This window comes from Diabrotica virgifera, chromosome 9, assembly GCF_917563875.1.
Source record: "Diabrotica virgifera virgifera chromosome 9, PGI_DIABVI_V3a".
NCBI classification, from domain to species: domain Eukaryota; kingdom Metazoa; phylum Arthropoda; class Insecta; order Coleoptera; family Chrysomelidae; genus Diabrotica; species Diabrotica virgifera.
Window position 1 is genome coordinate 189715324 of NC_065451.1, and position 13343 is coordinate 189728666.

Consider the following 13343-nt stretch of genomic DNA (forward strand, 5'->3'; position numbering starts at 1 on the left):
TTTTAACAATTAACGGCAGAGGCGCAAACTGTCGCCTGTCAAAATGTTCAATTTTATTTACCAATGTATTCTCCTTTTCATGACCATTTTTCAGTGCGTCACAAATTATAGAAAAAAAGGTAAGTCCGTGATAAGACACATTTATTACATTTATTCTAACATGACATTTTAGTTAAATCTGACAGTTGTCACATCTTATTTTCAATTTGGAATAAAAACAAATCAATTGTGTCTACTACATTTATAAAATGGTATTTTCTTTGATTTGTATAGGCTTATAAATTGTACAGATTATATTGATAATATTATTATTTTATTTAATAAATAATTCTTTTTTGATTATGGCGCCATCTATCGACAACTAGAATAATCACCGAACTAGAATAATTACCAAATTAATCACTGACGTGCCTTTTTTTTTGTCACATACAATTTAATGCGTTAGAAAGAAATCTACTGTTACGTCTTTAGTGTCCTCCTATACGGAGTTGAAAGCTGGAGCCTGACAGAAGATGCCATAAAACGGTTAGAGGCGTTTGAAATGTGGTGCTACCGACGTATGTTGAGGGTCTCATATATACACCACACAACTAATATAACTATTCTCCAGAGGCTAGGAAAAGACAAAGAAATAATTAACACCGTAAAGAACAGAAAATTGGCTTACTTCGGCCACATTATGCGTAATGAAAAATACCGACTGCTGCAGTTGATTCTACAAGGCAAGATTGAGGGCAGGAGAGGCCCTGGACGTAGACGTATATCCTGGCTGGCCAATCTTAGGAAGTGGACTGGTCTAACGTCAACTGATCTATTTCGAGCTGCCGTAAATAGAATAAGATGGGTCAATGTGGTCGCCAACATCTCTAGAAGATAGGCACTTTTAGAAGAAGAAAGAAATCGAAAAACTGTTACGCACTGAAAAATGGTCATGAAAAGGACTTTACTTTTTGTAGTACCAATGTTGTATCAATTTTAAAAAATAAAATTAAAATAAACGTTATGTATTAATATTATGTGCTATATGCTTTAATTACATAATCGTGAAGTTATGGGGGGCCGCTCGGGGTAATTTGGCCTAGGGCCGCAAGTACCCTAAATCCGGCACTGCTCGTTACTCGAGTTTAACTGCATACTTAGTTAATTATTCTGTTTTTTGTTTTTTAGCTTAAAAAATTATTTATAGGCACCACTCTCTCCTATATCTTTTATTATATCGGGCCGTGTATGTTTTTTGATAAATTTTATTTTCCTAAAAGTAATTGTCTACGCCTATGTTCTTCGATAATGACTTGAATATAATAACAAATCTCATTATCTAAATAAACAGTATAACAATCTCCTTCCTGTGTAATCCATTTGGTCTGATTATGTGGTTGTCAACAATTGCCGTGTTGGTGTGTGCATCACTATCTAATGCACTTTCCTGCAATTTGTCTTCGGATCTGCTTAAAGAAATTCGTTCTTACCAAGGAACAGTTGACCAGATCATAAATGCAACTACACAAGGACTATTCAAGGGCAAAACCTACGATGAACTGGCGTATTTTGTTGATAAGTTTGGAGCCAGACAAGCAGGAAGCCAGGTATTGGAAGATTCAATAGATTATTTACTGGATCTGATGCAATCGACAGGATATGACCTAGATAATGTTCATGGAGAAAATGTTACCATTCCGCATTGGATTAGGTAAGTAACAGATGATGACATTACTGTAAACAAAGTTTGGTGTTTATGAAAACGTTAACGGGGTCGGGATTGTATAAAGGGTGTTACTAGCTCAAGAGCCAAATCTTGGAGGAAAAGCCTCCTTGAAAAATATTTTCCTTTTTCGTAGTCTTCATACTTGTCTATGTACAGGGAAAATGCATTTATACCACCTATTATTCGCAAAATTACTCGGAATTCCACATAATACACGGTATTTACAATTGGAGCATGAAAGGAAAAGGGGGGGGGGGGTCGTCTTTGACCTCAAATTCAGAAAATATTTTTTATTCGTCAAATATAGGGAATTTTTTTATTACAAAATATGAGAGTATCTAGAATGATATTAAAGTCAAATAAAAAAAAGAATGTGTGTGTACTTTGTATGCACGTAAGAAGTTATACTTCTATTTATAATATAATTTCAACGAAATAAATATACCTACTTAACAGTTACAATACAAAAAATTAACAATAATTACCAAAAATGAACCAAAACCAAAAACCAGAACCAAAAATGAACCAATGCCAAATATTAAAAAAAAAAAAGAAAAAAATATGAATCGTCCGGTATTTGAACCCGCAATCTCGCGATTTTTTGATCTCTGGTCCAATGCTCTATCAACAAGGCCATCAAGCCGCATGCACTTACCTTTCAGATATACATAATTATACATCACGGTGACAAGTGAAATATAAAAATAGATGTTTTATTATTTGACGCTCAAGGAAGACAAATCCAAAAACACAAAATTATAATAAAAAACCTTTTAAACCACCTTTTTCAAATTGCGCAAGTTGTATTATTAATATTAATGTTAATAAATGAAATATAAATATTTTGACGTTTCACAATTTGACAATTCACTTTTAACTGCAGTGCCTTAAAATTTTTAAAGCACTAGTGCCTTAAAGTAGCATTTTTAACGCTCCTATGGAGTCCTAAAAATTGCATTTTTAACACGTTTGTAGAAAAATATATTTAAAAACACTAATATATTCTTTCCACACCTTTTCTGGACTGATACACACATAAATTAAAACATCTTGAAGTATAACTTTAAAAATATAATATGAAATAGCTATTTGTATAACAAGGGAGGAAAGTGCTACTTTTCCTCCCGAGAATGAAGTTTACTGCCCGACGCGTAGCGGAGGGCAGTAATCATTCAAGGGAGGAAAAGGCACTTTACTCCCATGTTATACATATGGTTTTTCCACCTTCCTCAAATAACAAGTCATTTTTTCATTTTTACTTAGTTTATTTATGTAACTAACCAACAAAGTTTATTAGAACTAAAACTAACAAGTACGTACAATATAACTGTCAACTGTCAAATATAAGTCAAATAAATAATGTAAACATTGTTAAATCAAAATAACAATTTACTGTTTTTTACCATTATGCAAAATACAGAGTGTTTTATAAATAAACGTTAAAATGTATAGAAACTTACGTAATAAAAAATAGATATTGTACAGGGCGTCAATAAGTTACATTTCATGAATGAAATACCATGACGTCACTTTTACTTTTCCTCCCTAGGGAGGAAAAATATTTTCCTCCCTAGGGAGGAAAAGTACAACTTTGCTCCCTACAAACAGGTCCGGAAAAGTATACTTTCGGTAGAGGTAGGTGGAAAACTATTTAAAAAGGCAGTATAACTATTAACTAACCTTTGTTGTTTCTATTCCCACAAATTTTAAAACACAACAACCATACATAACCAAACCGTCAACCGTCCAAACCGCAGCTGCGCTACAGCTGCCATATTGGATAATTTTTGACATGCCATTTGAACATTCAATCAGAACAAAGTTATAATGCGCATGCGCCGGGATCGTAGGTTTTAACATATAAAAATTCACCCTTATATCGCGCGTAAACAAGTATAACTTCAAAAAATAATGAGTTAAAAGTTGAAAATATTCCTGAGTTTATTAAGGAAAAACATACATTGGGTTCAAAATTGACCCCCCTTGGTCATCCGAGGGTTAATATTTCTCATATCCTTTTGCCTCCTAAGGCGTCGGATTGGGATTCCGGTTCTTCCTTTATCCATTTTTTCCACGTATTTCTATTTTTGGACATCATCTTTAATCCTTCAGTACCTTCTCTTTTATTCTTTCCTATTTCTTCGATCTGATCTATCCATTTGTTTCTGGGTCTTCCCCTTCCCCTTCTCCTTTCCATTCCCAATTCTACTATTTGCATTGTAATTCTTTCTGGCTTCATTCTATTAATATGTCCGAACCAGAACATTTGCTTCTATTAAATGTACTCAGTAATAGGTGTCTGCTTTGTCATTTGTCTGATACCTCTATTTATTATCCTGTCAAATTTTGTTTTCTCGCATATTTTTCTCAAATTGTATTGGGATACACTGAATCTCAGTAATCATCTTATTAAGACAAATTCTTTTAATAATTAAATGTCTTTGGTAAAACAAATACGTTTGTTTATAATAAATACGATTGACCTATATTACCACATCAATGTATACAAGATCGATACAAGGTCAGTTTGAAATAACAATTAGTATTCGTTATTTATAATCTAGTCGATTCAGTACTTTTAATAAAAACACTCTCATTTTTATTTATACCAAACAGTAAACAGGGGAATCCACTTTTAGTTCTACTTTCATGGCGAAAAGATTAGTCATTGGTATTTGAGATCCCAACGGGTAAACATCACATCTACTAAATAATATACCACCAGCTCTTTACCGTAGTTACTTCAACGTACCAATAAATGAATTTACAGTGAGTATTGTTACTTCATCAACCCTTATGGTAGGGGGTAACCAACCCTCAATTATCTGAGATGGTTCAGATAAACAGGAACCACCATAAAATGTTTAATTTCGATTGTGTTGAGTGCTGCACCATTGTGCTCTTGCACCATATATTTGGTTTTTAGTTGCGTCAAAGCGTTGGCAAAGCTGTTGCCAACGCATTATGCGCCCAGTTTTTGAGGAATGGCAAAGTGGAGCAAAAACAAAGGGGAAAAATTCGACAAAAGAACATTTTTTAAATCCTATTAAAAAACTCTGTCTTAGTTATATACCAGCTATCATTTTGTTATTATAGGCCTCAATATTAAAAATTAATTAATAGCTAATTGGCGCGTTAGTATTAATGTATCTTTCACGATGGAAGATAAAAAAATATCTTTCAGAAAAAACAAAACAATGTAGTAACGTAGGAACTACTACTGAACATTTTATCTTCTGTAAGATAACAATGTCATGTCATATAACATCATTCATTATGCACGAGAAAAACGTTTCTTAATTCACGTGGTGCTCATATCATATTATTATCTGATGAAATTTTTTGCCAATGTCGCCATCAATGCCAAAATAAAAACGCACAAAATACCAAAATATGTTGATATCGTTAGTGCTAACTGCACATTAAACAAAAAATGTCTGAGTTGTATGTCCATTATCAGAATTTGTTGTGAGATATACTTGGCTATACAAAGTGTTTGGTAAAGAATGGGCCATAGTTTAACCTTAGATTCCTGAGGTTAAAGTAGGTCGATTTAAGCTAACTTACCTTAGTACAAAAGTTGATAATAACCGAAATACAGGTTGTTAAAGTTAAACTTTTATTTTATTTATTTTTGAATATTTCCTGACAGGCATGGTACAACAACACGAAATTTTGGTAAGTGGTACTGTACACCCTACTAAATTATGTTAAACGTTTCTGGCAACTACCAGAGGCGTACGACGGGGGAACGTGAATGGTTGACCCTTCCCAAATTTTACGCCACTGGCGGAATTGCTATTTTAGTGCAATTTTTGAATTCTCCAATACTTTTTATCTCAGACGCAACTGGCTACATATTTTAGTCGATAATTTTTTTGTTTTTTGCCAATTTTGCAAAAATTGGCGAAATTGCTAACTATTTAGTGATTATTAACTATTTAGTAATTATTTTTTGCCAATTTTACTAAAATTGGCAAAATTACCGACTAAAATATCTAGAAAGTTGCGTCTGAGTTTAGCGAACAGACTATACCTCGAAAACTAATGACTTTATCGTTACGAATGAAGAGTGTATTATTTGCATAGAAAGTATTGGAGAATCTAAAAATTATGCTAAAATAACAGTTTCATCAGTGGCGTAGAGTTTGGGAAGGGTCAATCATTCACTTTCCCCTGTCGTACGCATCTGATATTAAGCAGAAACGATTATTTAACATAATTTAGTAAAGTGTACAGTACCTACACTTTCTGCCAAGTATCATAAGGATATGCCAAATAGTTTTATAGTACCGGGCACACATAGTTCTTAAAGTTTTAAATAAAGAATAAATAAAAAAAAAGAATACTTTAAAATAATTTGACATATCCATGTCATATTTGACAGAAAGTTTAGGTACTGTACACCATACTAAATTATAGTAAATAATCGTTCCTGGCTACTATCAGAGGCGTACGACAGGGGGAAAGAGAATGGTTGACCCTTCCCAAATTCTACGCCACTGGCGGAATTGCTATTTTAGTGCAATTTTTTAATTCTCCAATACTTTTTATGTAAATAATATACTCTTCATTCGTAACGATAAAGCCATTAGTTTTCGAGATATTTGAAGCTAAAAACGAATGAGCATAATACATTAATCAAAATAAGTGTGCCTTTTCATTTTTAACTTCAAATATCTCGAAAACTAATGACTTTATCGTTACGAATGAAGAGTATATTATTTGCATAGAAAGTATTGGAGAATCTAAAAATTATGCTAAAATAACAGTTTCATCAGTGGCGTAGAATTTGGGAAGGTCCAACCATTCACTTTCCCATGTCGTACGCATCTGGTATTAAGCAGAAACGATTATTTAACATAATTTAGTAGGGTGTACAGTACCTACACTTTCTGCCAAGTATCATAAGGATATGCCAAATAGTTTTATAGTACCGGGCACACATAGTTCTTAAAGTTTTAAATAAAGAATAAATAAAAAAAAGAATACTTTAAAATAATTTGACATATCCATGTCATATTTGACAGAAAGTGTAGGTACTGTACACCCTACTAAATTATAGTAAATACTCGTTCCTGGCTACTATCAGAGGCGTACGACAGGGGAAAGAGAATGGTTGACCCTTCCCAAATTCTACGCCACTGAAGAAACTGCTATTTTAGCATAATTTTTAGATTCTCTAATACTTTCTATGCAAATAATATACTCTTCATTCGTAACGATAAAGTCATTAGTTTTCGAGATATTTGAAGTTAAAAATTGAAAGGCACACTTATTTTAATTAATGTATTATGTTCCTTCGTTTTTCCAAAACTAATGGCTTTATCGTTACGAATGATGAGTATGTTATTTACATAGAAGTATTGGAGAATCAAAAAGTTGCACTAAAATAGCAATTCCGCCAGTGGCGTACGCCTCTGGTAGTAGCCAGAAACGTTTGTTTAACATAATTTAGTAGGGTGTTTAGCTGTTGTTGTCCCATGCCTGTCAGGAAATATTCAAAAATAAATAAAATAAAAGTTTAACTTGGACCCCCTGTATTTCGGTTATTATCAACTTTTGTACTAAGGTAGGTTAGCTTAAATCGACCTATTTTAACCTCAGGAATGTATAGTTAAGCTATGGCCCATTCTTTACCAAACACCCTGTATAAGCCACTAAAAATATCTGTGTGAAAATCGTTTAAATGGTATAAAGTTGTTATAAAGTTCCATTGTTGTATTTAATATTATGTGATATTTTAACTTTTCCTTGATTTTACATCACGGCAACGTAGAATTCCCAACCATATGAGTTGCTGGCTTGACGGTAAACCTCACCAATTATTGAACCCAATATATCAATTGAGTCTCGCTTTTTGTCCAGTCCTTGAATTCCAAAGTAAAACATAGAGCTTCAGTGAAAACCCGCCATCGAGTTATATTTTCCACTAAGGCTTTCAACTCATTCCAAGACTTTCATTGACCTCTGTGTGTGAGTATGTGACCGATCCAACCCCACTTTCTGAACTTTATTTATTTTCTACCCTGTGTTGTTCGGTCAGGTGTAACCGATTTTCGTTTCTGATTATGTTAGGCCAGAATATATGAACAACTCTTCGTAGGCATTTATTACTAACAAAGACCTGCAGTTTGTCTGCAAAGTTTTGGTCACTTTCCAGGTTTCACATCCGTAGAGGAGAACAGACATGATATTTGACTGGAATTTTCGGATCTTCGTCTTTGTATATATACTTAGTATACGGGCGAGTTACCATGCTCTGGCGAGCTCAAGGATCTGCCCTAGCGAGCTCAACCCTGTTGAGCATGTTGAATCCCCTTTCTAAAATTCTACTTAGCACCAAATAAATTCAGGAATACAACAAAAACAAAATTACATAAAAAAAAATTAAGAAACGCTTTTTTTTAGTTTCGAGTGACTAAAATTAAAAATATTATAAAAAAAATCAACTAAAAAGAAAAAAAAATTGAAAAAATCTAACACATTCGTCAAAGACAAGCGTGGCGCGTCTTCATCGAATAAACGGTTTTCGCCCCACGCTTTTCTTTAACGAATGTGTTCGATTTTTTCAATTTTTTTTGCTTTTTAATTGATTTTTTGAAGTTATACTTCTTTACGCGCGATCTGAGGGTGAATTTTTATATGTTAAAACCTCCGATCCCGGCGCATGCGCATTATAACTTTGTTCTGATTGGATGTTCAAATGACATGTCAAAAATTATCCAATATGGCAGCTGTAGCGCAGCTGTGGTTTGGACGGTTGACGGTTTGGTTATGTATGGTTGTTGCGTTTTAAAATTTGTGGGAAGAGAAACAACAAAGGTTAGTTAATAGTTATACTGCCTTTTTAAATAGTTTTCATATTATATTTTTGAAGTTATACTTCAAAATGTTTTAATTTATGTATGTATCAGTCCAGAAAAGGTGTGGAAAGAATATATTAGTGTTTTTAAATATATTTTTCTACAAACGTGTTAAAAATGCAATTTTTAGGACTCCATAGGAGCGTTAAAATGCTACTTTAAGGCACTAGTGCTTTAAAATTTTTAAGGCACTACAGTTAAAAGTGAATTGTCAAATTAATTGTGAAACGTCAAAACATTTATATTTCATTTATTAACATTAATATTAATAATACAACTGGCGCAATTTGAAAAAGGTGGTGTAAAAGGTTTTTTATTATAATTTTGTGTCTTTGGATTTGTCTTCCTTGGGCGTAAAATAATAAAACATCTATTTTTATATTTCACTTGTCACCGTGATGTATAATTATGTATATCTGAAAGGTAAGTTGCATGCGGCTTGATGGCCTTGTTGGTAGAGCATTGGACCAGAGATAAAAAAATCGCGAGATTGCGGGTTCAAATCCCGGACGATTCCTATTTTTTTCTTTTTTTTTTAATATTTGGCATTGTTAAGTTTTGGTTCATTTTTGGTAATTATTGTTAATTTTTTGTATTGTAACTGTTAAGTAGGTATATTTATTTCGTTGAAATTATATTATAATAGAAGTATAACTTCTTACGTGCGTACAAAGTACACACACATTCTTTTTATTATTAGTTATTTATGATATAAGTGTTAAAAGTACAATTTTAAGGCACGCATGTGAAGGTTTGAAGAATGAGCGAAGCGAATTCTGCAATTCACATATCATACAATATTTTTTCTACAAACGTTATAAATTTATAAAATACAATATTTTTGTTAATTGCTGAAACCATAAAATCTATGACCCGTAAAAGGTAGAACTGGTTGTCTACACTCGAGGGGAATGTCTAAAAATTCTTAGCGAAAATATTATACCGTTACATAAACTTGTTTTTTCTACAAACGTGTTAAAAATGCAATAATACAGTTTAAATTAAATTTTTAAAAACCTTTTAAACCACCTTTTTCAAATTGCGCAAGTTGTACTATTAATATTAATGTTAATAAATGAAATATAAATATTTTGACGTTTCAAAATTTGACATTTCACTTTTAACTGCAGTGCCTTAAAAATTTTAAAGCACTAGTGCTTTAAAGTAGCATTTTTAACGCTCCTATGGAGTGCTAAAAATTGCATTTTTAACACGTTTGTAGAAAAGATATTTTTAATTTTAGTCACTCGTACTAAAGAAAAGCGTTTCTTAAATTTTTTTTTATTTTTTTTATTTTTTACTTTTTAGTATTACACTTTTCAAACATTAAAATATATCGTCATGTTTATTAAAATATGTATAAAACAAATGATATACAAACATGAAAAGTAGTCGGAATCGGCAAAAAATTTAAAACTTTATTGTTTATTTATGAAGCATAATGTAAACAATTAAGATAAAAAGTGAAATTATGTATAGTTCATATCATTAGCTACAATCGGTAAAAGTTTCAAGTTTCTACATTGTAAAAAACAAGAGAATTTAAGCATTTTCCATTAAAATCGTTTTTTTTATTTAAACAATTAATAAACATAAAAAAAATTATTGACTATTCGTGTATTGTTCCCGCGAATGCATATGTCGGCAAATGTTCATTCATTTGCAGTGAAGAAAAGGCAGTCAAATTAACTTCTAAAGATTTGACGCAAACTATTGAACTAAAGAAAAGCGTTTAAAAATATTACATTTCGAATGCAAAACGTTTTGGTTCTTTTCGAAATGTTATTGGACTTCTTGTGGGATGGACTCTTGGATAACACCATTATCATTTTGGCATCTGGTGCTCTCCATTTAGATTTCCTGTTGAATTAACATTGGAAATAATCTACCTTCTGCAACCTCTTGGATAGCACTATTATCATTTGGTACCTTAGGTTCCCCACTTGGATTTCCTATTAAGTTAACATTGGAAATAATATACCTCCTGCAACCTTACTCATGCGGAAACATAAAAGCTAAAAACATTATCTTGCCTCTTCTTCTTTTTCTGTTATAACTTTGTTTTTTATTACTTTGAAGGGGAACTCAAACATGTGAGATGCTGTCGCCAAGAAAAGCTAACATTCCAGTACTAACCCTCGGTGGTTCTGTGTCTACCTTAGCCAATGGATTCGAGGCAGAGGCCATAGTTGTAAAAGACTTCGACGAATTGGACAGAGTTTCTGACAAAGTAAAAGGCAAGATTGTGGTGTACAACAACGAATATATTACATATGGGGTATCTGTAGCTTACAGGTGAGTAACAGCATTTTTTCCCACTTTAGAAGTAATAGTATATTACTTTATGAGGCGGAGAAGCATGACTTTTCTTGACGCGCCCGATATTACGCGCCGAACAAAGTGAGGCGCGTAATAGAGGGCAAGTCAAGAAAAGTAGCTTCTTTGCCGAATAAAATATACTATTTTTTCTTCAAACGTAGCAATTTTCAACCATAAATAGTACAATTCATACACTATTTTTACTCGAAACTAACTGTGACAACTATCAAAGTCGTCTAGATGTTAGAAATTAAAATAATTACCGAAGCGTCATGGGAATACATTCGATCAGCGCAGTAGCCCAAAAAGTAGCTAGTTATTTAAATTTAAACGATGCAAGCGCATACATGGATCACTCTTTACGACGAACTTCAGCAACACTTTTAAATGGAGGCGGAAATCTAGAATGCCTCAAACGACATGGGGGCTGGAAATCAAGCACGGTTGCCGAAGGATATATAGAGGATTCAATAAGAAATAAGAACGATAATGCTCAAAAAATTTTAAACCCTCATGATTCGCCAACATCGGGAATGATTGCTGAAAGTTGTGCTCGACCATCAGTATCATCAACAATTACCAATGCGTATCAAGAGTCGGGAACATTTTTGCACGGTTTCAATTTTGAAAATGCCTCATTAACTAATTGTACTTTTAGTATTACTATAAATAAAATGATGTTTAATTGTTGTTAATGACATTTGTATTGTTGCTTTGTGACATGTTTCATATTGTTGCCATGACAACATTTTTCCCTCCGCCGTAAAGAAATTGGAAAAAAACTGCTGCCGGCGGAGACATCAAACTTTGACAGGATAAAGTTAGATAAGTAATGTCATCATTATTTGACGTTTGAAGAAAAAATACTTATTTCATTGTATCTATAAAGTAATTAACTATCAAATAAATGACGCTTCGGTGTATGATTAAGCTTCCCAAGTGATATATTTCAACATTCTTCTTTTTTCTCTCCCTCTTTATAAACAATTCTGCTTGATTATTGGCGGATTGGTACCTCTACCTTGTCATCTTTTCCGCGGTCATCCGTCTTTCTTCCGGTATTTTATTGTGTCTTATAATTTTGTAAAATAATGCTGTTAGTTATTCTATTATTGCTGCCCCGCGATATTTCAGTAGTTCGTTTTATATTCCATCCTTACCTGCAGCTTTTCTGCTCTTCAGCTTTTTAAGTAATATTTTCTACGTATGTGTTTATATTAACATCTTCGTTTGTGGTAATTTCTGGTGTTTCCGGTTCTAGCGTCACTTGTTCTTCCTCTGCATATAGCTTTATTAGAGAGTCAATCCATATTCTTTTCTATATGTTACGGGTCTATGAGTTCTTTTACTTCTGTTCTTTGACCTCTTATAAAATACCATATTTCTTTTTGTATGCCATAAAAATCATGCTCCATTTCTTTCGAAAAACAATCCCAGTGATCATATTTTTTTCTTCTTATAAATATATTTGTTTAATTTCTTATTGTCTTGTAATTATCGAATACTCCTTATATGTGGGTTAACATATATTTCAGGTAAACTTCCTTAGCTGAGGTTAAGATATTTTACTTAATCTTTGCTCAGCTTTCTTCTACTCTTACTTTCTGTGATATACGTGTTTCTGCTTCTTTCTGTTAAAATATATTCTATCATAGATCCTTGTCCTCTAGTGTTTTCAAAAGTGTATTTATATTGTTCTTTTTGAGAAAAAAGGTGTTATTAATTATTCATTGTATCTTTGTTTTATTCCTGGTACTATATTATTATTATGGCCAACATGGGCGGAGGCACCCATAACGCTATGTACATTCATCTTTTGAGTTCTCGTTCATTACACTCTGAAGGTGTTTTGTCGTGTATTGGTATCTCTGTTGTTCTCAGTCGCATACACATCATAATAATAATATGTAAGCACTACGAGCCTAGTAGGCCCATGGCTTGATGTACTATTCTTTTCCACTTCCTTTTGTCAGTCGCTTTTCTTTCCCAGTTCCTTACGTTAATTCTTCTCATATCTTCTCTAACTGCATTACTCCATCGTGACCTCGGTCTTCCTCTTCGTCTTTTCCCTGCCAATGCACTAGATAGTACCATTCTGGGAATTCTAGATGGAATCATCCTCTGCACATGGCCCAACCATCTAAGTCTTTGCGCCTTAATTACTGCTAGTATGTTAGGATCTTGATAGAGCTCAGTTAGTTCTTACCCATTGTCCATTTGTTCTTCTTACCCATTGTCCATTTAAGTTTTTCCCACCGAAGATTTTGCGCAGTATTTTCCTCTCCCAAACTAATAACAACTCTTGATGTTTTTTGTTGTGACCCATGTTTCAGAAGCATACGTTACTATCGGCCTTATTACGGTCTTGTAAGTTCTTAGTTTTGCTCTTCGTGATACATGCTCTTTTGTACATACACATCATATTGATATCATATTTTAAGGCGACTCCTTAC

The 13343-nt window shown here is 32.9% G+C and overlaps 1 protein-coding gene across 1 annotated transcript in view; it reads left to right on the forward strand.

Moving 5' to 3' along the window:
* Positions 1–1321: 1321 nt before the first annotated feature.
* Positions 1322–13343, forward strand: part of LOC114329003 (carboxypeptidase Q) — a 39680-nt gene continuing 27658 nt past the window's right edge. The window contains exons 1-2 of the mRNA XM_028278014.2: positions 1322–1690; positions 10651–10866. Coding sequence (XP_028133815.1) covers positions 1371–1690; positions 10651–10866 — 536 coding nt within the window. The 5' untranslated portion in view covers positions 1322–1370. The remainder of the gene's footprint in view (positions 1691–10650; positions 10867–13343) is intronic.